At 42.7% G+C, this 25,820-nt stretch overlaps 1 protein-coding gene across 1 annotated transcript in view; it reads right to left on the bottom strand.

Annotated features, from left to right (window-relative positions):
- The window catches only part of PROS1 (protein S), a 1,920,390-nt gene that overhangs the window by 169,894 nt on the left and 1,724,676 nt on the right, over positions 1 to 25,820 (bottom strand). The window contains exon 14 of the mRNA XM_044071115.1: positions 1,338 to 1,569. Coding sequence (XP_043927050.1) covers positions 1,338 to 1,569 — 232 coding nt within the window. The remainder of the gene's footprint in view (positions 1 to 1,337; positions 1,570 to 25,820) is intronic.

Raw genomic sequence — 25,820 nt, 5'->3', positions numbered from 1 at the left:
TTTCCCACAAGAAATACAGTTATTCACTTTTCTGACATCCGGTAAACCACTGAGGCAAGAAAAACTAAAATATTCCCCAACGGGTACTTAGCCAACTTTGACTCGGTCTGAAACTCCGAATTCGATAAATTTCAGAGCCGAGCGGCACTTACGCTGCTTCTGCATCGGACCATGCGGCAAAAAGACTGAGGATATGACGTCGGTCATGCGCATTTGTACCCTGACGTCCTGATGTCAGTCTTAAGCGCCTTGACCGACGTCAGCCTAATACTTTGATATTCGGGCCGACCGAGGACAGCGGACTACCCAAGTGTAAGGACTGCAGCAATGTGAGATGAAGAACATCCAAGAAGGGTCAAAGGTAGTCAACTAATGGAGCACAGGAAAAGAAAATAAGGAATCCCCTTAAGGTAACAGAATGGGCTGCTCCCTCACTTCTACAAGCAGTGTAGCTAGGGTTGTAGGTGTGAAGGGGGCAGCCACTCTGGATACAAGGTGTTGGGGAGCACAATCAAGAGTGCTAGGTACAGAGTTCTTTTCTTACATTTTTGTTTTTGCTCTTCTTATTGATTTTAACAGTGATACCCAGATGATATTGCACTCCTCCTTAGCAGAGAAAGGAAGAGTGCCAGATCAGAGAAACGATATTTTTTTTCTTTAACTCTTGCTCCTCAACTTAATTTTGAGGGGTGAAAGACTGGGAAGTGGAACCAGGTGCCATATGAGCCAGTTACAGTTCTGGCAATCACTAAACAAAAAGCTTCATTATGAAAAGTAAATGTCCAGACTGAGACTCTCCAGGAAAACTTTTTTCCCCTTTTTGCTCTAACAGTTGAGAAAAAGTCGGTCAACAGCTGTTTTAAAACTGTCAACAAATGGTTTTGCTGAAAAGTAGCTGACTGTCTCACTACTGACACGAGCAAAGTGAATGGCAACTGCACAAACTGTTAAAATTTTAACTGTAAGAGTACGAAACGATTTAATAAGTTTAGGGTCCATGGCACTGACTGTAAAAAGGGCACCACAGGCACTGCAAAGGTGAGAGAAGCTAAAGTTTTTAACAATGTTCCTGCTCTCTTCTTTGATTTAACAAACCTGGCAAAGTACCACATCAAAAAGGTAAGACAAGTATATCACACTTAAATGCTTTCACTGTGAAAGGAAGACACAATTTTACTAGATGCTGACTGCAAACCGTTAGAAAATACAGTAGCTGATTTATTTATTATTTCATTTATTTTTTTATTTTTTGAACATTAGCATGCAGCATTTTACCAGATGTACACACAGACATAACATAATGTTAAATTATGTAAGATAGATGACAATACATTTACCTGGAAGGCCACCGAGATATGTGTCAACTTTCACCTTAACTGCCTGGTGTAAAATATTAAGCTGCTGTTCAAGTTCTTTTCCTTCTGTATAATTTATACTAATGAATGATTCAGCTGTAAGCTCTATATATTCTTTTGTTACTGTCAAGTTGAGCAGAAGGTTTCTTGGACCACATAACCTGTGGGAGTCCAAACGTGCAATTACAATATTCTCAACTGATACAATCACCTCCTGTGGAACAGAAAGAGAGAGAGAGGGAAAATAAGGTATTACATATACATTTATTAAGGGAAATAACTCTGTGTGAAACTCAAAATGAAAATGCTTAGCTGAACAGCTCGGTCTTTACATCTGTATTACAACATGCAGGTTTACCAGTAACATTATATCCTTCAAATTGTAGAGGTGTACAGTGAAAAATGCCTCAGAAAAAATGTACTGCAAAGACTGTACAGCAAATCCATTTATAATGCTTAGCAGGACAACTGATTTCCTGCTGAAATTTAGACAACCCTAACTGCATCCTCAGTACAGTGACAGCACATAAAGTGTAAACAGTGTATCTTAAGTATGAGATTATTATACCTCAAAGTACTCTCCCTACGTTAAGGTACAAGAATGTTGCAGTAACGATTAAGTAGCATATCAGGGGGGTGGGGTCTGCAGGGGCAAAGCCTCTCCACAAAATACTTTAACAGCATTACAAGTTTTGATATTTATTATGTATTCTCAATTCTTTGAACTTGTGCAGCTTATAATTAAAGTTCTGAAATGTCTGATAGAAAGCCAAGACCATCATGTTTCTCAGCAGTTTAATGAAAATCTTTTGCATTTCCATTTGAATATTTTTTCCAGCATCATCAAGTTCTGGTAAACAGGTGAAAGGTACTGAAAACATTAAAGAGTGCTTTTAATAAAATAAGTAATATAATCTAACATATGAAGGTGCTTTTGAAATAAACTCGAATAAACAGTGCATTAATAAATAATATTTCTTTTTACAGTAACAGTATTCATTAATGTATGGATCAAGGTCTTTGTAACTTTACAAAGTAAACCTTAAATGAAATCACAAAAAAATGCTGCTTCAGACTGTAACCTATAAACAAAACAAAGCAGGGTATGAATACAGATTGCAAAACTGAAATGAAAATGCATTGAAGACTTGATACTGTGACCTATGGGCTCCTTCAGAATTAGAACATTAGGTACAAACATAAACCAAACTAGTACTGCAAGCAGGAAAAAAAAGTGTTTGAATTGATTGTTTGGCCAGTGAATCCTTTTAAGTAATAAGCCAAAATATAAAGACAAACAGAGCTACTGTAAATTATCAGGAAGATCAGCAGTCAAAGCTCTAGCTTAGGGGTGTTCAAATGTTTTGGTTCAGGGGCCACTTACCATACTTCACAAGGTTGGGGAGACATATTACCAGTTTCAACATGTATCTGTACATTAAAAAGAGTTTGCTGTAGGACATAAAAATGGCCAGTTAATAAGCTTCATCCAGCTGTATTGTGGCCCTAGGGCTCAGTGTACGTAGAGTAGCTAAAACATTTATTTTCTATTGTGGCCTCCAGATAATTCAGACATTGTTTGCCTTGATGTCTGACTCTCAAAGTACTATCACAGATTTTCAGACATAAACTGATGTCTGTACTAAGAGAAAGAAAAATACACATATATTTGCTTTTATTAAGCATATGTACTGCTGTCAGTGTGACCATTTTAAATGGACAGTATTAGACAGCAGATGTCATTTCCCAGCAGTGGTTATAACGGTATTTGTAACTTCTAGTACCACTGATAGTCAAATTTCACAAATTCCACTGAAATGCGATAACTATAATTCTGCATAGTTAACAGTAAAAAGTATTAAACACGTTTGGTCAGAGCTTTCAGTAGTAGTGAGCGCTATCAAGAAAACTGAGGCACAGATGTTTATGTATGCATATGGCTAGGCATTTTATGGTTTTCACGATCAATTGAGTAGTAGTAGTATTCCTATGTTCCTATATTTTATTGTCAAAATACTTTACTAGTGTTACATTAAAAAATGTATTATTCTGCGGAATTTCACTATAACTGTCTCAATAGTAATGTTTTGTTTTCAGAACTAATCATAACAAATATTTAACATTTTATTGCATATTAGGGTTTTAACTCCTACTAAGAATTTATAAAAATTCTATACACTCTGCATCAAGCTGTGGAAGCATGGAAGATTCTTGCTACTCACACATCAGCCACTCTTCCTCCTTAGATAGTGTGTGCCTTACATCCAGATTCAGGCCAGTAAACTTTAATATGCTGTCTGTTACTGTTATATAACATACTGGTTAACAAGTCAGTATTGAATTTTGCATTAACCCTTTTGATACTTACATGCTTCCTGATCACCACCGTTACTAAATCTATTACTGCACATAGAGACAACTTTGGAATTGGAAGAATATTCCTGAGTACCACTGAACCAAAGGAGGCTCTCCCCCTGGAGACCATATCCAATTTGTAATCCATGATAAAGGTATGAGGAGAAGCCCATGTTGCTGCTGCACAAATGTCATCCATGGAAGCCCTTGCATGGAAAGCAACAGAAGTTGCAACTGATCTTGTGGAATGTGCTTTGATCTTAGAAGGTACAGCTACCTTATTAAGTTGATAAATAAAGGTAATGCAATCTCTAAACCATTTAGATAAGGTAACTTTGAACACTGGCTTTCCCAATTTTGGGCCTACCTATGCTATAAATAATTGGTCAGATTTTCGTATGGATATAGTTCCGTCTAGGTAAAAAACAGAGTTGTCTGTGAACATCAAGCAAATGCAAATATTCTCCTTTACTGGAGAAATTTGGAAAGAAGACTGGTAGATCAATGGTTTGGTTAATAGTCAAATCAGAGTCAAATTTGGTTAATAGTCAAATCAGAGATAACCTTAGGTAAAAATGAGCAATTGGTCCGGAGTGATACTCTGTGTGTTTATGGAAGATCATCTAGGGGCGTTTTACAGACAAGGCTTGTAATTCAGAAATTCTTCTAGCTGAAGTAATGGCCACCAAGAATAGGGTTTTCCAGGATAAAAATGTTAAGTCACAATTGCCTGTAGATTTAAAGGGAGGGCGAATTAAGGTTTGTAGGACCAAAGTCAAATTCCATAGCTCAATCAGTTGTTTGAAGGGGGTCTGATATATAAAACTCCCTTCAAAAAGGATTTACAGAGCCAGTGAGAAATTCAGGATGAATCTTCGAAGCCATTGTGGAAGTTAGAAATTGAGGCCAAGTTTACTCGAATGGAAGAAGCTGCAGCTCCTGAGTCAAGGAGGCTGGATAGATAATCTAAAACCATGGATAGTGGTGCTGAAAAGGGATTTATTCCTTTAACTTGAGACCAACTAATGAATCTCTTCTACTTGTTGAGATACAGTTTTCTGGTGGATGGTTTATGGGAAGCCAGAAGAATGTGAAGAACAGGGAAGGATAGGTTGTTCTGCCTGGCAATCATTGGCAGTGGAGGAACCAAGCTGGCAGCTTGAGGTTTGATAAATCTGGATATGTCAATCCCTGTGGATGTGATAGTAGTTTTGGTGTTGGAGGCAGAACCCAAGGAAGTTGTAGCAGATGAGCCAAAAGAAGGGAAACCAAATTTGTTGAGGTCAATAAGGTGCAATGAGGATTACTTTGCTTTTCAACTGACTACCTTTCATCAAGAAGTGTGGAATCAGTGGAAGTGGAAGGAGAGCATAAAGAAGTCCCATGGGCCAATCGTGTACAACAGTGTCCCTCGGGGACTCCCCTTTCTGAGAAATTAAGGCAAAGTAGCTGCTGCTTTTGTGATTCTTGGTGGATGCAAATAGGTTGCAGCAAGGGTGGCCCCAGTTATTGAAAATCTTCGCTCTGACGGGATTGAGGGACCACTTGTGAGGCAGGAGGATGCATCTGCTCAATTTGTCTGCAATCACGTTGGAATCCCCAGGAATGTGCATTGCTATCAGAAAGCGGTTGGAAGCTATCACCCACTGCCAAATTCCCATGGCATCTCGACACAATGGGTAGGACTTGGTTCTGCCTTGTTTGTTGATGTACCAGACTACTGGCATGTTGTCGGACTGGACTGCAATCTTTTCTGAAGGAAGAACAGATTGAAATGCCTCTGTGGATAGCCAAGTGCTTTGGACAGTCTTTACCTGGTACTGCCCCCCCCCCCCATCCAATCAGGGAGGCATTCGTGGTCACTATAGCTTTGGGCTGAGCAAGGGAAAAAGGTCGACTCCATAGGTTTTCTTCTGGCTTCATCCACCAAATCAGGTCCTGTTTGCAACAATTTGTTATCCTGATCTGAAAAGACATAGGGAGATTCAACAAGGACCATTGTGTCAGCAAAAACCACTGAAAAAGTCTCATGTGCAGTCTTGCTAATGGGACCATTGTATGCTGCCACAGACCCTAGTTCATAGGTTCATATTGTGTACTAGTTGAAGGACTGCCTGTGCCGGTACTTTGCCCTGACTGAGTATCACTAGGTGCTGTGATCTGAGTCAATGTATCCTGTGAGGATGGTCTATATTAAATCGGCGAACGGTGATTTATCAACCCCATGTAAGCGAAAGCTTACAATCCTGCACACTTGGAACAGCGATTTTTTTCCCAGGGAAAAAAAAAATCACTGTTCCAAAAAACAAAAATAAAAACTTCAAAACATTAAAGTGGGGGGCTTCGCCCCCCACACCCCCTGATGTCTGTGTGTGGGGATGCCCCTCCACTTAAATATACCAACTCTGAGATCACACTACAGTGAAGAAAATGGCAACATAACAGAGGCAGCCAAGTGATTTCTTTCCCAAGGAAAGAAATCGCTTATATGCCATTTCGCTATTTTGCTGTTTTGTGCTTTCAAGTTCGATTAATACTCATTCGAAGAATTGAGTCTTCGATTATATAATAGGAACCCTGTGAGGAGGGAGGCAGACCACACAACATTGGGTATCGAACTCTGCCCCTATAAACTCCAGTCTTTGAGATGGAACTAGCTTACATTTGTCTTTGTTTACTGTTATAGACATGGAAACACTCGGAATCCTTGCAGTCTCAAGTGAGCTGTTACTACTGCCATGCATTTGGAGAACACTATGGTGGCTGTAGAGAGGCCAAAGGGCAGTGCTCGAAATTGGTAGTGATTGGCTCACAGCCAGAAGGGAGAAATCTTCTAGAGCACTTGTCCATTTTGATGTGGTAATACACATCCTGAAGATCTAGAGCACATCCAATCGTCTTTGCTCAGAAATGGGAGAATAGACTGTACCATGACCATCTGGAATTTCACTTATTTGACAAATTTGTTTAGGATGCTGATGTCCAGAATTGGCTTCTAATCCCCTGTTTTTTTTGGCACTAAAAGCTTTTGAATTTCTAAGGCTGCTGATTTGCTTTGACTGTGTGGAATGCCGGAAATGCACCTCAAAGGCCTTGGGAAAATATTGAAGGGGATGTGAAAACCTCTGGTGATGATCGTCTGCACCCAAGAATCTGTGATTATTTTTTGCCAGGTGAAGTGGTGCAGAGAAAAAAGACCCCCCCCGACTTCATCCAGAGGCAAGCAATCGGGCTGCTCTTCAGGAGCGCTGATAGGGCTGTCCAGAGAAAGAAACTCTGGATCCCTGGTTACGCAGACCCCCTCTGCCCCTGAAATGGCATCTTCCAGCTGAGTTCACCCTCTACCTCAGGTGGAAAAATAGCCACGTGTCACGGAAAGGACCTTGGGATTTTCTGTACCACATTATTCCACTCCTCTGATTCCTGGAATAGGATTGTTGAGGTCTGGAAAAACATACACCCATGGCAGACAAGGTCTTACCTTTCTTTTCACACCTGGCTAAAGTGTCTTTAACCTTTGGGCCAAAAAGAGAAGTGGCCTCTACAGAGGCATTTAGGAAGGAAGACTTAAAAGGATCCGCAAAGTCACAGATGCATCCAGGTGTGACATATGGTAACAATGCCTGCACCCGCTGCTTTAGTCGCCCCTTTGGTCGAGTGGGAAATCAACCTCATGGAAGAATTAGAGATGGACTCCAGGGTCGCAAGCTGTGAGGCAACTTTGTCCTGTACCTCATCAGAGACTACTCCTGCTTGGGTTTCTGAGAGTTCCAAAATTAGGTCTCTCTGAAGCAGAGTAAAGTTTGACAGATAATTCAGTGACCGGATAGCAAGGTCGCTTAGGAATACACCCACTTCCCAAATTTGAATATCGACTGAGACTCCCTGTTTGGGGATGAACAGTAGAGCTCTCCTCAGCTAGCTCTTTTTTGTGGCTGCCAGCACAAATATAGCATCTACTGGAAGGCCCTTGGACCAGTGTGGGCTGCTTTCTGGAAGGGAAAGAATCTTGTCTGGCCTCTTGGGGGTAGGCTCAATGGTATCAGGACTCTTCCACGCATGTTGCACAATGAGTTGGACAAGTTCATCTGCAGGCAGGTCACCCAGGAGGTAGAGGGCTGGGCCCGGAAAGCCTGCAAGAATATGGACTCCTCAGAGGAGGGGGTGGTGGACTTCCAATCACACTGCTGCTTCAGGATTTCCAAGATGTCTGCAAAGGAGACATCATCAGGTGGTGACCGTGGGGACCCTTCCCTTCATCGTAGTTCATATCTTCAGTCAAAGATTCCTCTGGGGAATCAACATGCTTCCTCTTGCACAACCTCTTGCGAGGAACCTCCTCGAAGGGAGTATCAGAGGAGGATCCTGCAGAGGGTGAACCTTGATGAAGGGTGTCTTGAGGCTCCTGAGCCTGGTGTCTATGAGTAGTGGGTTGCATCAGCTGTGACTCAGAGGGAGGGAGAGGGCAGATCTCTGATGCCGAGGGGACCAACTAAGAACCTGCAAGAGGCCAATGCCCTTTCCATTACCTGGAAAGCAGGTCTTCCCAAAGAGGGGTGGGAGCCTGGAACCAAGAAGGACAAACTCGGGACAGGAGACCCCACTCTAAAGAATCTGCTGCCAGGGAGGGAGCCCCGGGAAGAGGCAAGCTCTGTCAAGGCGACCAGAACCATGGCAGACATGCGAAACGAAGACGCCGTACCCGGGAACTCGGGCCGACAGGCCAGTCTTGGTCCCGAGGATGGCCCAGCTCCAGAAGAGTCGAAGGCTAAGGGGTAGTCTCCGTAACCATGGTAAGATCTACCACTGGTACCGAAGGAGTTGGAACTGGGGTCAGCCAGTGACGAATGCTCCAAAACCTGCAAAGAAGTCGAAGGATGAAAGTACTGTGGAGTCCTTGGAGAAAAACCCTCAGCTCTGGTTAGGAAGGAGGGTTTTGATGGAGTAGGAATTCCTCTGGCTGCCAATAGCTGATTCACGAGCCTCACTATGTCCAGTTCGGAAAGACACTTGGTGGACCAGGGTGGACATCCCCGAAGGTGAAGTAAGGTGCTCCAAAAAGGGGGGGGGTATTGCTGGCCAAAAAATGGGTCCACTGAGGGGGAATATCTGGTCTGAGGAGTAATTTCTCCTTTCAGCACATTGCTGGCCAAAAAATGGGTCCACTGAAGGGGAATATCTCGTCTGAGGAGTAATTTCTCCTTTTGGCACAGAGGTCGAAAGACCAATCTGAAGTACAGGGATGGGGAAGTGACTGTATATGGAAGAATTATTTTTGGTGCAGAAAGGCGAGTTAGAGGCAGTGAAGAAACTGTCAGAACCATGGTCTGTGTGGGCCTAGGTGCCAAAGAAAGCAGCTCTGAAGTCATTGGCTGCCTTGGAACCGAAGTCGGTGCCGAGGATGAAGGTTTAGGCCTCTGTACCGAGGGTACTGGTAGCTTGGGAATTTTAGCCTTTAGTTCCGATAGTTTGGATTCAATATCATGAGAACAGGAGGGTAAGGATTTGCTCTTCTTCTTGTGTTCTGTCTTAGGAGGGGGTCAGCCCTCTGACTCAGAGATCGGCTTCATGAAAGGAGACTTCAAAAGCCCTTTCAGCATTAACTTGTTTTTAAGCTCTGCTAGCATACGGGAGCTGAAGCCTTTACAAATATCACAAGGGGGTTTCACAGAAAGGTGAGGAACCCCCAAACAGTATACACAAGATAAATGGTTGTCAACATTGGGCATCTTCCTATCACACTGATCACAGCGTTTAAAGCCCGTAGTCCCTTTCTTTTCCGTCATAATTCCAATGACCAAAAAATGACACAGACAGGTAAAGAAGTGCATATTATTTATTTACTTTTTTTTTTTACAGATAGAGAGAGGAAAGGGAAATAAAATTACCAACAATGGTAATAGAAATACCAAAGAGGGTAAGAACAGGGTCTGTACCAGCAATGGTACAAAGAGTACCAGACTTGGTAGAAAAAGGGTAGCGACAGATAGAAGGCCACATAAAATTACAAAAAACAATGTGCAATAAATCACCAAAAAGTTAAAGGTTTAGAAAGAAGCAGTAAACGGTTAGATAATACTGAAAAAAAAGAAGTTATGTACTCACCATAACATTCCATGTTTGTAGTCCATCTCGCCCTTCATTCTTGCACATGGGTTCGGAGCCAATCCTCGGCTCTGACTTGGCCTGTTAGCAAGCTCAAAGTTTTCTAGTTGGCTCGTGGCTAGGTAGGCATCCCATGCTGCACCAGTATAATCCCCAGATCTTGTTTGCTGATAACTATAGAGAGAAAGAACAATAATAAAAAGTCTCCACTTGTTAAGAAAAAAATTTTCTATCTCCAGATCCTTCCAGGAAGAGGGTAGGAGGGTGGGTTCATACGAATGAAGGGAGAGATGGACTACAAACATGGAACGTTACGGTGAGTACATAACTTCTTTATGTTCTGTAGTCCTATCTCGACTTCATGCTTACACATGGGACAGTGTCCCTAGCACCTTATTCTTGGGTGGCTCACGTAAAAATACTACTGAGTACCGTGGAACCAAAGGAGGCTCTACCGCTACAGGTCAAATCCAATTTGTAATGAGTAATAAAGGTGTGAGAGGTAGCCCATGTTGCTGCTGCACAAATATCAATTGGAACCCTGGCTTGAAAGGCTGCAGAAGTAGACTGGGATCTTGTAGAATGAGCCTTAACTTTGAACGGTAAAGGCTTACCATCGGAAGAATAAATGTAGGATATACAACTGGAGATTCAATTCGAAAGGGTCACTTTGGAAACTGGGAGGCCTAATCTGGAGTCGGAAAAGGAAACAAATAATTGGTCTGACTTCCTGAATTCCTTGGTCCGGTGTAGATAGAAAGTACAGTTGTGTACCTACCATAAATGTAGATGTTCTAGTGTATTCACTGTTGCAGTCATTACACTTGGGTTATCCTGCTGGCAGGCTACCCGCATTCAGCCAGAATTCCAAAGTCTAGGTCCGGCATCGGTTGCTGTCGCCTCTTCCCTGACATCAGTGCGCCAGGGGTATAAAAGATGCAGCCGACGCCATTTTCTTCAGTTTTTCTTGCCCCAGATGTCAGATGCCCCCAAATAGGTAAGCTGAAAAAATTATGCCAAAAACATGCATGTACTAAAACAGACATTTCCTTCATCTACAAGCAAATACACCACATAGGTTGTATAGAATTGAGAAGTACAGAAAAGTCACAGCAAAGAAAGGGGGATGGTGGGTGGGTAACTTGGATTGCAACAGTGAATACACTTGAACATCTACATTTATGGTAGGTACACAACTGTACTATGTTCATCGTGTTTCACTGTTGCAGTCATTACACTTGGGTTGAATCCCAAAGCTGAGGTTGGGTGGCTGGGCCTAAATAGGATTAGGAGAGGCTACCAGGCACTGCAGAACTGCAGTGGCAAAGCCTGCTCTGGATTTAGAGTAGAGAGGTAAGTGGTAGTGCTTGGTGAAAGTGTGCACTGAACTCCAGGTTGCAGCCTCTAAAATGTCTTTGGTTGGTACTCCTCTGTGGAAGGCTGCTGAAGTGGCTGCTGCTCTGGTAGAATGTGGCCTTAGGCACTGACTTGCCGTGTTGTGAATAGCAGAAGCGAATGCATTGTCCTATTCATTTTGAAATACTCTGCTTTGAGACAGGCTTTCCTTGTGATCCTGCAGCATAAGCTACAAACAGTTGCTCAGTTTTTCTGAAAGCTTTTGTTTTGTCCAAGTAGAATCGTAGCTGTCTGTGTATGTCCAAAGCGTGCAGAAGGCTCTCCCCTTTATTCTGGGGATTTGGATAGAATGTTGGCAAATGAATGGTTTGGTTAACAGCCACACTGAATACTACCTTTGGCATAAATGTTGGGGTTGTCCTTAGAGAGACCCTATCCTGATGAAAAATGATGAAAGGTTCCACTGCCATTAATGCCTGTAACTCTGAGACTCTTCTTGCTGAAGTTATTGCTAGGAGCAGAGCAGTTTCCATGATAAGAATTTCATATCAGCTGTATTGGCTGGCTCAAAAGGAGGCAGTGTGAGTTTTTATAAAATAAAGTTGAGGTCCCAAGTAGGTACTGGTGCTCTCCTTGGGGGTCTTATGTTTTTTGCCCCTCTGAGGTACGGTCTTAGTAGTGGATGAGAGAAAATAGGAGGTTCCGTATTGTAATGAGCTGAAATGGCCGAGGCATGGATCTTAATTGATGAGAAGGATAGGCCTTTGTCCAGCATCTCAGTTAGGTATTGTAAAATCTGAGGTATATTTGGAACAAGTGGTTCGAGTCCTTGTGCCTGGTTCCAAGCAAAGAATCTCTTCCATTTTTCTGCATAAGATTTCCTAGTGCTGGGCCTCCTGGCTTCTAAAATGACATCCATAACAGCTTTAGAGAGAGGTGTGGTCTGAGTGGCTATATTATCTGCCATGCGGCCAGGTTTAAGGTTCTGAGTTGACTGTGCAGAAGCTGATTGTTTTGTTGAGTCAGAAGATGAGGAATTTGAGGTAAAGGCCATGCTGGGCCTTGAGACAAGCTCTTTAGGATTGGATACCAGTGCTGGTGTGGCCAGTCTGGGGCAATCAGGATCATTTTTGGCTTCTCTTGTCTGACCTTTAGGAGCACCTTGGGAAGAAGAGGCAGTGGAAGAAAGGCATAAACTGTCAGGGTTTTCCAGCTGAATGATAGAGCATCTACTTTCCATGCTTGTGAGTGACAAGTTCTTGTGCAGAATCTCTGTAGTTGGCAGTTGTGAGGGGAGGCAAAAAGATCTATGTCTGGGCGTCCCCATTTCCTTGTTATCATGCTGAAGACCTGTGGATTTAGTTTCCATTTGTGAGGATCCATGAGATTTCTGCTTAGTTCATCTGCCAGTGTATTTTTCATTCCTGGCAGGAATTGTGCCTGCAGATGTACTTGATAGGTCAGTGCTGTGTTCCACAAAGTCATAGCTTGCCTGCAGAGGGGATAGGAATGTGTGCCCCCTTGTTTATGTACCACATAACCGTGGTATTGTCAGTCTTTAGTAATCATTGTCCTGGATGTAGTAGATCCTTGAAGGCTGTAAGGGCATTCTGTACAGCTAGCATCTCTTTTTGATTGATGTGAAGATGCATTTGTTCCTTGGGCCACGTGCCCTGAATACATTTTCCTGCCATGTGTGCTCCCCAGGCATAATCCGATGCATCTGTTGTTACTGTCTGCCTGGCTGTGGGTAAGGTGAAAGGCTGTCCCTTGTTGTGGTGACAGGCCAGTACCCACCATCAAAACTCCTGTTGCAGGCAGGGAATTAGAGTTATTATTGTTTCCAGGCTGTGGCAATGTTGGGTCCAAACACTTTTTAGATACCATTGTAATTTCCTCATATGCAGTCTTGCATATGGAATTAGTAGAATGCAGGATGCCATGAAGCCCAGGGCCTGCAACATTTTTCTTGCAGGGAGCTGGGTCTTTGTTGCCATCATTTGAAAGTAATGAGTCAGTTGCCTTTGTTTGTCTGGCATGAGATAAGCCATCTGGGCAGTTGTATTTAAGCTTGCACCCACGAATATTAACTCTTGAGAGGGCACTAGTTTTGATTTCTTTTCCTTTACTGTGTACCCTAGGCAAATTAGTAATCTTTTTACAAATGCCAGATGCTTTAGTAGAATGTCCTTGCTCTCTGCTTGAATAAGGCAGTCGTCCAAGTAGGGATATATTTGAATTCCTTTTTGAATGCAAAATGCAATTACTGGTGCCAGGCATTTTGTGAAGACTCTGGGTGCAGTAGATAAGCCAAAGGGCAGTGCAGAGAATCGGTAATGCATTGAGCCAGCTATGAATCTGAGGTATCTTCTGCAAGATTGTCTGATTGGGACATGCAGGTATGCCTCCTTGAGGTCCAAAGTAACTAGCCAAGCCTTCTTGCCCAGCATGGGTAGAAGTTGCTGCAGTGTTAACATTTTGAATTTTGGAACATCCAGGAAAGTATTTAGGATTGACAGGTCCAGTATTGGTCTCCAGGCTTTGTCCTTTCTGGGTACCAGGAAAAGTCTTGAGTAAAATCCTTGTCCCTGTTCTTGCTGTGGTACTCTCTGAATAGCTCTCATGTCCATGAGAGCAGAAATTTGTTTTTGTGCCTCTGCCCATTGGTTTTGTGGCAGGTCCGGCATACCTTTTGATTTTGGAAGGGTGTGAAAGTGGAACCTGTAACCCTGAGAAACAATATTCAGTATCCATTTGTCCTGGGTGATCATGTGCCAAGTTTGTGAGAAAAGTGCTAGCTTTCCCCCTAAGGGTGCTGCCAAAAGGTAAGTGCTTGGCATTTGTAGGGGGAAGTCATTGGGACTGTTTCCTATAAGGTTGAGATTTGTCTTCTCCTCTATTGGGGGCAGAAGCACCCCATTGTTTAGGTCTGTATGAGCCTTGGGGCTGAGATCTGCCTCTTGGGCATCTGTATCTGCCTCTTTATGGCCTGTCTGACACCGGAAAGGACCAATTTTTTGAAGTCCAGTTTCTGCTAAACCTAGGTGGTTGAACCTATAAGAAATCCTTTACAGTCTGCATTGATTTTGCTTTATCCTCCATTTTCTTTAACACCTCTTCTGCCTTAACACCAAACAAAGTATCATGCTGTAGTGGAGCATCCAATAATTTTACTTTAACATGTTCAGGTAAACTTTGTTCTTTCAACCAAGCATGCCTTTGAATGACAGAGCCTGTAACTGAGGCTCTACAAGAAGCCTCTAATGAATCAAAACCACACTGCAGAGTATGCTTTCACACTTATTCAGCTGCATGCAACAAATCCTGTATTTCCTTATTGTCAGGACATTCTGAGTTTGTAAGCATTTTCTGTTTTAACAAAGACATGAGGTATTGTTGATATTTAAGCATGTGAAACTGGCAGTTTAAAGCCCTTACAGCTAAAGTATCAGAAGTGTAAACTTTTTTCCCTCATCTATCCAGAGCTCTAGAATCCCTATCAGAGGGGACATGGTTTTTTGCAGTGGAAGCCTTAACCCCTTTGGGACCATGAGAAATTTTTCTGGGTCAGCAGCAGGGTTTTTATAAAGACATTTATGAGAGTCTGGGACCCTATAGTACCTGTCTGGCTTCAAGAGATAGACTGGATTCAGAGAAAACATCATCAACAATATCAAGTACAGGGGGGATAGCCAGGGGCCTGTGCTGAGGCAATAAAAGAAAGTCTCTGAGTCTTTTCTTGGATTCTGAATAATCCTGGCTTTCCCAATGGAAATGCCTCATGGTGTGCAAGGTTTCCCCAAAAGAATAATCCTCGGGCAGAGAGGCTGAAGGTATAGATTATTCAGCATCAGAGTCCTCATAGGGAGGGAGAGAATATCCCTGATCTGAAGAGGAATCAGAGGAAATAGAAACCTGGTCAGAGGAGTCATAGTCAGTGTCTTGCCTAGGCCTTTTATCAGGAGGGGGATGGGAACCCCTGATCAAAGTAATTAGGTCCTCAGCCATTTTAAGCATCTGTTTCTTTGGCATGGATGACTGTCCAGGAGAGTGCTGTACTTGTTTCCTTGTCTGTAATCGTGTTTTTGACTTTGCCTTAGCTGCTGTAGTGGACTTAATAGTAAGCTGTGAAGGTCTGAAAACACCCTCAGAAGCCGATGCCTGCTCAGCGGCTCCAGACCTATCTGAGGGAATAGTTTCCACAGGCCCAATACCTTGAGTTTCCAGAGGCCTAGGTGTCTCCATGTGGGAGTCGGATACGGCCTGTGGCTCTGAGGTAGCGGGTGACAGGGGTTGCAAAAGTGCCTCACTGAAAACCGGCGAACCAGCGACTGGCCTAGAAGAGGCTTCTTCATTGGTTTTGGACCTCGGATGCCTGTCCTTTTCCTTGTCTTTGCGTTTTTTATGAATTCCGGTCGTCGGTTGTTCTAACGGCATTATGTAGTTAAACCTTCGGCCAAAGTAATGTAAAGCAAAATCAAACCTATGCTTAATAGTGCATTTGTTGAATCTAGCACAAAACCGAAAACTAGTGCTGTCGTGGTCAGGGCCTAGGCAAGGAATACAGTAAGACTGAAAGTCCTTATGAGGTATTTGCTTCCCACAAGAAATACAATTGTTAACTTTTACTGACATCGGTCTGGAGCAAGAAGAAGTTTCCCCAACGGGTACTTAGCTTTATTGAAGACTTCGGTTCTGAAATTCGATTTTGAAAATCTCAGGAGTTGGCCGACTGGCACTTGCGAACTGCTTTTGCTTCGGGCACCGCGCGGCAAGAAAGACTGAAGAAAATGGCATCGGCTGCATCTTTTATACCCCTGCACACTGACGTCAGGGAAGAGGCGACAGCAACCGATACTGGACCTAGACTTTGGAATTCTGGCCGACTGCGGGTAGCCTGCCAGCAGGATAACCCAAGTGTAATGACTGCAACAGTGAAACACGATGAACATCTGTAATTGTCTGTGAACATCAAACTAATGGAAACTGTATTTTGCTGCACTGGAATGATTAGAGAAGAACACCGGAAGCTCTATAGTTTGGTTCAAGTTGTTATGAGAGCACACCTTGGGGACAAAGGATGGATTAGTACGAAGAGATACTCTATCTTTGTGAAAAATCAAATAAGGGGCCTTGACAGACAGTGCCTTTAACTCTGATACTCATCTAGCAGATGTGATTGCCACCAGAAACAAAGTCTTCCAAAACAGAAACTTCAACAAATACGAATGAGCTAGTTCAAAGGGTGGAGACATTAATTTGGATAGAACGAAGTTTAGATTCCATGAAGCTACCGGTTCCTGAAAGGGAGGTCTCAACAAAGTAGCACATTTAAGGAAGGTTTTACACAATCTGTGTGACATCAGATTGGACTCATGTCGACCCAAATGAAAATTTGATATTGCTGCCAACTGAACCCTAATTGTGGCAGCAGCAGAACTCTGATGAAAATGTTCAGACAAGCATTCCAATACCACTGAATAGATGCGGTATATGGGTCAACATTCCTTTCCTCAGCCCAGATAGAAAACCTTCTCCATTTGCTGGTGTATAACTTTCTAGTGGAGGGTTTATGAGAAGATGTAAGAATGTGGGCCACAGCGGGTGAGAAATCATGAAGCCTGACTAGGGATGGAACTGGAGCAGCCAAGCTGTCAAACTGAGGGTGTGGAGGTTGGGATGAAGAGAGCCTGACATGTGCGTCAACAGATCTGGCACTGGGTCCAGAGTCCATGGGTGGTCTAGTAGATGAGGCCCGAGAAAGGTGAACCAAAATTGACGAGGCCAGTAAGGAGTGATGAGGATCAATTTGCTTCCCAACAGTTTCGCTTTCTGAAACACCTTGGATATGAGACGAAAGGGAGGGAAAGCATAAAGGAGACCCAGGGGTCAATCGTGAAGAAGTGCTTCTCTCGGTGGCTCTCCCGCAGGGGGGATAAGGGAAAAATAGCTACTGCATTTGGAGTTGATTGGGCTGGCGAAAAGATCGCAGCAAGGCTGTCCCCATCGGCAGAAAATCTGTTCCGCTATTTCCTGCTTCAGAGACCACGCATGAGGCATCAAGATTGCCCGGCTGAGTTTGTTGGCTTTCATGTTGGTTGTCCCTGGGATGTGCATTGCCACTAGAAAGTGCTGGGAAGATATCGCCCATTTCCAAACACGAATAGCCTCTTGACAGAGTGGGTATGATCTGGTTCCGCCTTGTTTGTTGAGATACCATACTACTGACATGTTGTCTGATTGTATTGCTATCGTCCCAAGAGGAAGAAGGTCATGGAATGCTTGCAATGCCAGAAGCACTGCCCTCATCTCTAGGACATTGATATGCAGGTGGGCCTTGTGATCTTGCCATATGCCTTGGGCAGTCCTACCTAGATAATGCCCCTCCCCACCCTATCTGTGAGGCATCCGTGGTCACAGTAGCAACAGGTTGGCGAGGAAGGAATGGAGTACCTGTGGTTAGTTGGTTGGGTAGGATCCACCAACGGAGGTCCTTTTTGCAAGACTCTGTTAACAGGATGTGGTGGTATAGAGGCAGTTGTTGGAAGGGCCACTGGGACGATAGAAGCCATTGAAGAATCCGCATGTGTAGTGTGGCAAGAGGGACTAGTAATATGGTGGAGGCCATGGTCCCTAGAAGTTTCAGCACTGTCTTTGCCTTGACTTTCCAGAGGGGAAGAAGATGAAGAACTTGTTGTACAAGATTCTGTGCTCTTTCTGCTGGAAGACGAGCCAACATGGCGACTGTGTCTATTTCTGCGCCTATAAAAGTCACAAATTGAGAGGGCAATAAAGCAGACTTTTCCCAATTTATAGTAATCCTTAACTGGACACATAGTTGGATAGTGGATTCTCTGGTTTGAAGAAGTAGATGCCTGGTGGAGGTGGTCTGGAGCCAGTCGTCCAGATACGGAAACACTTGGAATTCTATACATCTCAGTTGAGCTGTCACTACTGCCATACACTTGGTGAACACCCTGGGGGCTGTGGTGAGACCAAAGGGCAGAGCATGAAACTGGTAGTGACTGGCTCCCAGCCGGAAGAGTAGATGGCTCCTCGACGCTCTGTCCATTTTTATGTGGTAGTATGCATCTTGGAGGTCTATTGAGCACATTCAAGTGTCATTCCCTAAAAGAGGGAGTATAGACTGCAGTGTCATCATCCGGAACTTGTCCTTCTTTATGGATTTGTTTATTTTGCTGAGGTCCAAGATGGGCCTCCAGTCCCCTGTATGTTTTGGCACTAAAAAGAATCTGGAGTAAGTTCCGAATCCTACCTGGTCTGCGGGGACGGTGTGGATGACTCTGTTTACGAGCAACTTGTTCACTTCTACAGTTGCTTGATCCCTGTGATTGGGTGGAACATCCGGGATCCGCTTGGGAACATGAGGTGGAAGAGAAAAGGGTGTGGAGTAACCTCTGGTGATAATTCTTTGTATCCATTTGTCTCGGGTGATACTTAGCCAGGCTTCTGGATACAAAGAAATGCGACCGGCTCCAGAGAAGCGCAGTCGGGCCCCACATCCTGGGGACTAGCTCCATGGCATCAGGAGTCTCCCACCACTTTCAACTAACAAGATCTAAAAGTTCATCAAAAGGTGGAGACACCCAAGAGGCTGAAGGTTGAGACCTGAAAGCCTTCAGGTACACAGACTCCTCATCAGAAGGGGTAACAGTGGGCCAGCAGCACCTCTGCTTAAGGATCTCTAAGATATCAACAAAGGAGACGTCATCATAGAACAACCTGGGGGACCCTTCTGACTCCTCGAGGTCGGTGTTGGAGGTAAGAGACTCATCCTGGGAGTCTACATGCTCCCTCTTGCATGTCCTCTTCCAAGGGGGCTCCTCAGAAGGGCATTCCGGGGAGGTCTTGGAAGAGTGGGGGCCACCAGCTGGGGGCTCCTGAGGCTGTGGGTCTCTGCTGTCTAAAGAGGGAGTAGGTGCTGAGACGGAGGTCGGTGCCTGACGGGGAAGAGTGTCGGTACCCCTGGGTGGAGCTGATGATCGGGACAGCACACTTCTCATCTCGAAGGCCGACCTCTCCGGCTCCGAAGACCTCCTGGCTCAGAGGAGATGGAGGAAGTCATTGGCTCAACAGCCATCAGCTCCAAGATAGATGTAGGGTCCAAGCTCACTCTAGCCGACGCACTGAGAGGGAGACTCGGAACCGAAGAGGTCCAGTTCCAGGCATCCCTCTCGGGCCTGACTGGGGAGCTTTGGCTCCTAGACACCACAGATGGCACCAAAGGTGTCGGAGCAGAACTCAGCTCCGAGACAGCCACAGGGGGAGCTGAAACCGTGGGTTCCACAACCAGTGTGGTACTAAGCACTCCAGCTCCGAAAGCCCAGCACGGCTCAGAGGAGGAACCACAAAAGGGGAAATGGACTCAAGTGGCTCCGGGACTAGCTGGGTTGGTGCCAACAGCATTTTGGGTAAGGCAGATAACTTCAGGAGTCTCAGCACTACTCTCTCCACATCTTCTTCTGATAGCCTCCTGGAAGATCTGGAAGACAGTGTGGGAGATCTAGACCTCTGTAAGATAGTGGACCTTAAATTTGAGGAGACCGGCAAGGGATCTTTGGACTGGCTCCGATGTCTGCTATCAGTGGTTGGCTCCGAACTGCCTGGGGCCAACACTGTAGTCATTGTAGGTATGCCACCAATCAGTTCCGAAATCAGTGGACCCAAGGAGGGAGAAGACTTGTCTGGTTTCTACATTTTGGGAGGTGGTTCCGAGGCACCAGATGGTGCCAGGGAATGCCTCTTGGAAGGTTTAGCCTTTTCTTTTCTAGATCCATGTGATATAGAGGAGGAAGATGAACAGGCCAAGTCTTCCTCAAAGGAAGACTTAAGGAGACCTTTTAATATTAGTTTATTCTTCTGCTCCTGTAATACCTTGGCACTGAAAGAATGGCAAAACAAACATGTTTCTTGTAAATGGATGGCTCCAAGGCAATACATACAGTTACTGTGGGCATCAGTAATAGACATATTCTGCGAGCATTTCATACATTTCTTAAACCCTGAGGGTTTATGATCTTTTGCTTCTTTAGACATGGCACTGATGATGCAGCAAAAAGACACAAGCTAAACACACAGAGAGGACTAAGTCCTCTAACTTAAATGGGCCTAGCCTTGACAGCACTAACAATCACACAACCACGAGGACTAGGTCCTCTAACTCAAACGGGCCTAGCCCTGGGTAGAGAAGAAAAGGAGAAACCTAGGTTCTCTAACTCAAACGGACCTAGAACAGAGGATAGTAAAGGTCTGAAACTACCAAATATACTGACATACACACACAAGGTAGAGGCCTGTATACAAATTCTATGCCGTAGAATCAAAAAGGGTTGAAATGTCAAGAACCCTTGTCAATTAAAGTAAATATCCGACAAATAACTTGGCGGATTACTCTAAATATAACTAGTTAAGCTAATAACACCGCACACTAAAGAACACTATACACATAACGTTAAATTGAGCACAATGTGCGCTTTAACAGCAAGCACTAATTATCGAACGTATCAACTACCAATTGTCTAAGCTAATCTAGCACTGTAAATAACAACTAGGGGCAACGCCCATCAAATAGCACAAAACTGGCACACAGGATACCAAGAACAACAATAAGGCCAACGGCCAATCAGTTCTCAACAATAATTCACTATATAGAAGAAAAGTTAAGCTGAAATAGAGAAAAAGTAGCAAAACGTGTTAAACTTAGTCACGGCCAAGAAGAAGCACATCTGAACTTGTCTACGTGGCAAACGAGATCTAGGGATTATACTGGTGTACCATGGGATACCTATCTAGCCACGAGCCAACTAGAAGACTTTGAGCTTGCTAATAGGCAGAGTCGGAGCTGAGGATCGGCTCCGAACCCATGAGTAAGAATGAAGGTGAGACAGGACTACAGAACATCAATTATTCACTTAGCTGAGAGCTGGTCTGGACACATCTTGTTTCATACATGGCAAACAAGATCTGAGGTAATATGGAGAGAGGCACTATGGGTAAAAGCTTAGCTTGAGAGTTTTTTGGCTGGTGTGGGCTTGCTATAATGGCCAACTTGATTCCGAGGATGGAACCAACACCCATCAGTAAGGAATGAATGAAGATTAACAACATCAGATCTAATATTAACAACTGCCTTGAGATCTAGGAATAAAGTCCAAACTATAAACCAACTTGTTCTTCCTCATCTAATTTCCAACTTTGTTGTAAATAACTGACCCCAAACAGTATTGAATCAGTTGGACAACAAGACAATAAAAATGTTTTATGCTCATCAAACGATATATTAAACCCATGCATGCAAAGATAACATATCTGTCATTCTGAAAGTAGTATGGGCATCCTTTAAATTGACTATATGTACAGGTCTGTAGTTGTGGGACTGCAAACTTAACTGCTAACCTCATCAGATCCAAATACAGTGAAACTTCTAAAGCTTGAAGAGATGATGTCTAATTAGTGAGCTAAGTGATACGAAGAGAAGTCATCTAAGATGACATCTTTGGTTAATTTAGCAGAAGCATTTCATAAAAGAGTGGGTATGGAAATCAAATCACACAGAGAAAAATCAGACGGCAAATGAAAGCAACAAAAAACACAAAAATATATATACAAAGAAAAAGAAAGAAATTTGGAAAGTCCACAAAAATGAAAAGTCCAAGAAATACCATGTTAACCAAGATGTGACACAGAAATGGTTAAGGAGAGTTGAATTTAAACCATAAAATTAAAGGCTAATAATGGTGACCCAAGATGGTGAGCTAAACACATGCTGCTTTATAAAGACTATTGGAAAAGGTGGGAAAACAGTCAAATACAGGTTCTGTGGAACAGAAATGGAAACAGTTGAGACCATGTTGTTGAGTGTGAAATTCTTTATCTTGGAAGGCACAATACTGTGGCAAGACTAACCCAGTGGGGATTGTGCAAGCACTACTATAGAAGAAGCACTAGAAACAGGAATCACAAAAGATTATCAGAATCATCAATAATGCTCTACATGGGCTCACCCAATGCCAACAGTTCTGAAAATAGATGCAACTAAACTAGATACAGCAGTCCAAAAAAGACAAAAAGTAACATTAATCACCGAAATTGCTACACCTAACAATGATACTGTTACGTAATGAGACATAGAAAGACATAAAATACCTGGATTTTCAAGCAGAGATGAGAACAATATGGAAGAAAGATGCCCAGACAGTTCCAATAGCAGAAGGAACAACAGGACTTTACAATCATTCTTAAATATGCTACCAATATGTGTAACCCCTTATGAACTATAGAAGGAAGCACTTCTTGGTAAACAGCTGGTGCTGAGAAGAGCATTCTTAACATCAATAATGAAATATAATCATAACCTTTATAGGAATGGGCTCCATTCCCATCACAGTAATGGGAACCCAAACCATCTGGAGACATTAAAAAAGGGAGAAACATGGTTGAAGTGTGCTCCAATAACTGTTAAAAAGGAGCACTATGTTGAAGTTATAAGCAGAAAGGTAAAGTTTTTTTTTTTTTTACCAGACTGCAGATGGTAATAATGATATAAATGCCACATTACGGGCTTAGTGATTCCAGAAAGTAAACTTAACAAGGGGATGTTAAGTCACCAGGAGTGAATGAGTGATGGAGAAGATCCGATGCAGGGCAAAACAGCATTTCTAATAAAGGAATAGTTCAGTGATAAACACTGTGCAACTTCTTGCAGAGTGCATACTAAAGCAGTACCTCAACTGCAAATCTCAGAGAAGGATTTCAACTAGTCTGTAGCTAGAACACAACAGTACAACATTATCACTGCTGAACAATAAACCAAACTGCTAAAATGCCAGTAGAAGGACTACATAAGAATTAAAGCCAAGGTGTCTGTTTCATGTAGGCTAGTAGGAGGAAAAACACTGGATAAGTCTGATGCAATGTGTCATAGCATGTCAATGCACCCACCTGTAACAGCAGACGTGTGATTAACACAGAGAGTATTCATTACTAATGGCACAGCAAGTATCGCAAATGAAGTACAAATAAATCAAACACTGATTATGACTAACACAGGCATGAACACAATTAGCATAAATATCTTAATAATACATAACTATATATGGGACATTATCAGGGATGCACATCTGAAAGCTTAAAAGCAAACTTCAGTGAATTTTTCTTCCAAGAGACACTTAATGATGGAGGTATGATGTGAAAGAGAGAGGTAACTACAGACATGCTTTTGAGAACCTAATGAGGTGAAATATTTTAAAAACTCCATAGAGTACTTTGTCAAAAATGTTGGGGAAGCAAAAGGTTGTATTCTAAGTAACTGATTATGTTGAGCGGGGATATAAAATCCAAACTGCCCAGACATAGTAAAGCCTTACTAAGTTGAATGCTACTGGCTACCAAAAAATCAGTTACTAGAAAATGGAAAGCAAAACCAAAATCAACTACAACTGAAGTATTGAATATTGTAAAGGAGATAAAAGAACTGGAGGTGTGAGTTCTATAAAATGAAGGGAGCGAATTACCTAGAAATAAATGGAATTTGTGGGCACAATATATACACAGAATGATCAGGAGGAGGACGAGTGGGATTTAAGGGAAGACAGGAAATGAACAATTTATTTAATGCTGGAGGGAATGAAAACTGTTAAGAAAACATACATATACTGCATGAAAATATGTAAATGTTAATGTGGTTTGTTTTCTACTGCTGTAAATGTACCTGTATCACTTTTTAATAATATAGTATTTAATAAAGAAGCTAAAATATGGAATAAGGAGATTATATCTTTAAGGGAAAATAAATGCTGATTATTTGGAATAAGACTGAAGGAAGAGCTCTGAGAAGAGCTGGATACTTTCCCTTAAGAAATACGCTGTAAAATTGGAAACATTTGCATACCAATCCAAACAAGGAAAAATACTGGCTGACCTCATACAAGTAGCAAAAATGACCTACAGCCTGACAGAAGTATAATCCTACAAACAGTTTTTCCATAAGTGACCAGCTGTACAACTATGCAACTGCAATACGAACACTGGCAAACAATATGCATGCTAAATTATGGATGGCAGGTAAATAAACACTGAGCTTCTGTTCCAGGCTCACTGTGGTGTGTATTAGGACTGAACTAACTAGAATTACCCTGACATGATGCTTCCTGCAGCTAGTTCATCAGCATTAAAAGACGTATAATGCACATTTGATATCCTCTTTCTAAATCACACGTGTTTGTGTGTGTGTGTGTGTGTGTGTGTGTGTGTGTGTGTGTGTGTGTGTGTGCATATATATATATATATATATATATATATATATATATATATATATATACATATATATATATATATATATATATATATATATATATATATATAAACAGTGTAATTGTCAATGGAGGCCTTGCTATGACTTACCAATCCTGTTTTGTTGAAATTTCGCTTATCCCCTCTCCCATCTTGTGGGATTCATGAAGTCTGATGTGTTTTTCATCTCTCCATGGTTCACTGATTTACAATACAATGAAAATCAACATACTTGTAATGTAAATAATGTATGACTCCATACCTTTAGATATAAGTTGTGAAATGAAAAAGGACTTCCTTACATTAGTGGACATGTGGGTGATCAAAGGACAGTTCATTGATGACATAGGTTCACAGATCCCGGATTATGGGATCAACTTTCAGGTGTATGTTTTCCATGTGACAGTTTTAAGGGATGTCATGCTTGCTGAAGAATATAGCAACATATTTCTTAGCATTTATTTTTAGTCAATGGTTTTAACAGCAGCTATTAGTTTGAGAAAGGCCCTACTGCAGCATCTTGGTGTCCTCGGGGGACTTTATGATAACACCAAGTTTCCATTCACCAGCAAATATAACTATTTGACCTCTGAGAAGTAAATGCCAAAGAGGAGTAGCCCGAGGAATGAATCCTGGAGTATGCCACTACAGACAGGTCTTTTGGAGGGGTTATAGCTCCTCATACTATTTTCCTGGGTTTTATTTGTGAGCCAATTTGCTATCTATGATTTACAGAGGTATTATATTTAGGTGGGAGAGTTTAACTATGATACCAGAGTGTGGGATTTGTCAAATGCCTTTGCATGGATTAAATATGGATCATCAGGACCTGATAAGCTACTATCCCCTTACTCTGACCTCCTGACAGGTCTGACAGATAGAAGGATACCCCAACGGTAAAATAAACGAACAGCTCCTGCCTTGCCCCCTGGACCATAAGGACCTGATAAGGTTATTACCTTCTCTACTCAAATTGTTGAACTAAGCTAGCTAGCCGTAGTGGGTCTATAGCACAACAGAGCACCCCTACTTAAGCCCCAAACCAATTGTACCTTATGTACATTTTATAATTTTGTCATACATTTTGTAATTTTGTACAATTGTGGCTATTATAAGTTAAAACCCAAGGGAACCATTGGCATATCCCATATTTGCCTTTCTTTGGGGAAAAAAGGATCTCCTGGCTCAATTCCTACCTTCACAGTCCTTAAACTGCCTAAAAATCAAGACAATCCTACAGTGAGAGTTAGTGAGTTTAACTCTTATGGGCAAGAAACAAGGTTAGAATTATCCAAAGTGAAAAACTGAACTCACGCACAACTCAGAGACCCTGAGATA

The sequence above is a fragment of the Protopterus annectens genome, chromosome 5.part0, assembly GCF_019279795.1.
Source record: "Protopterus annectens isolate FY-2018-M chromosome 5.part0, PAN1.0, whole genome shotgun sequence".
Lineage (NCBI taxonomy): Eukaryota > Metazoa > Chordata > Ceratodontiformes > Protopteridae > Protopterus > Protopterus annectens.
Note: the sequence above shows the minus strand (reverse complement) of the source record. Positions and strands in the feature narration are given on the sequence as shown.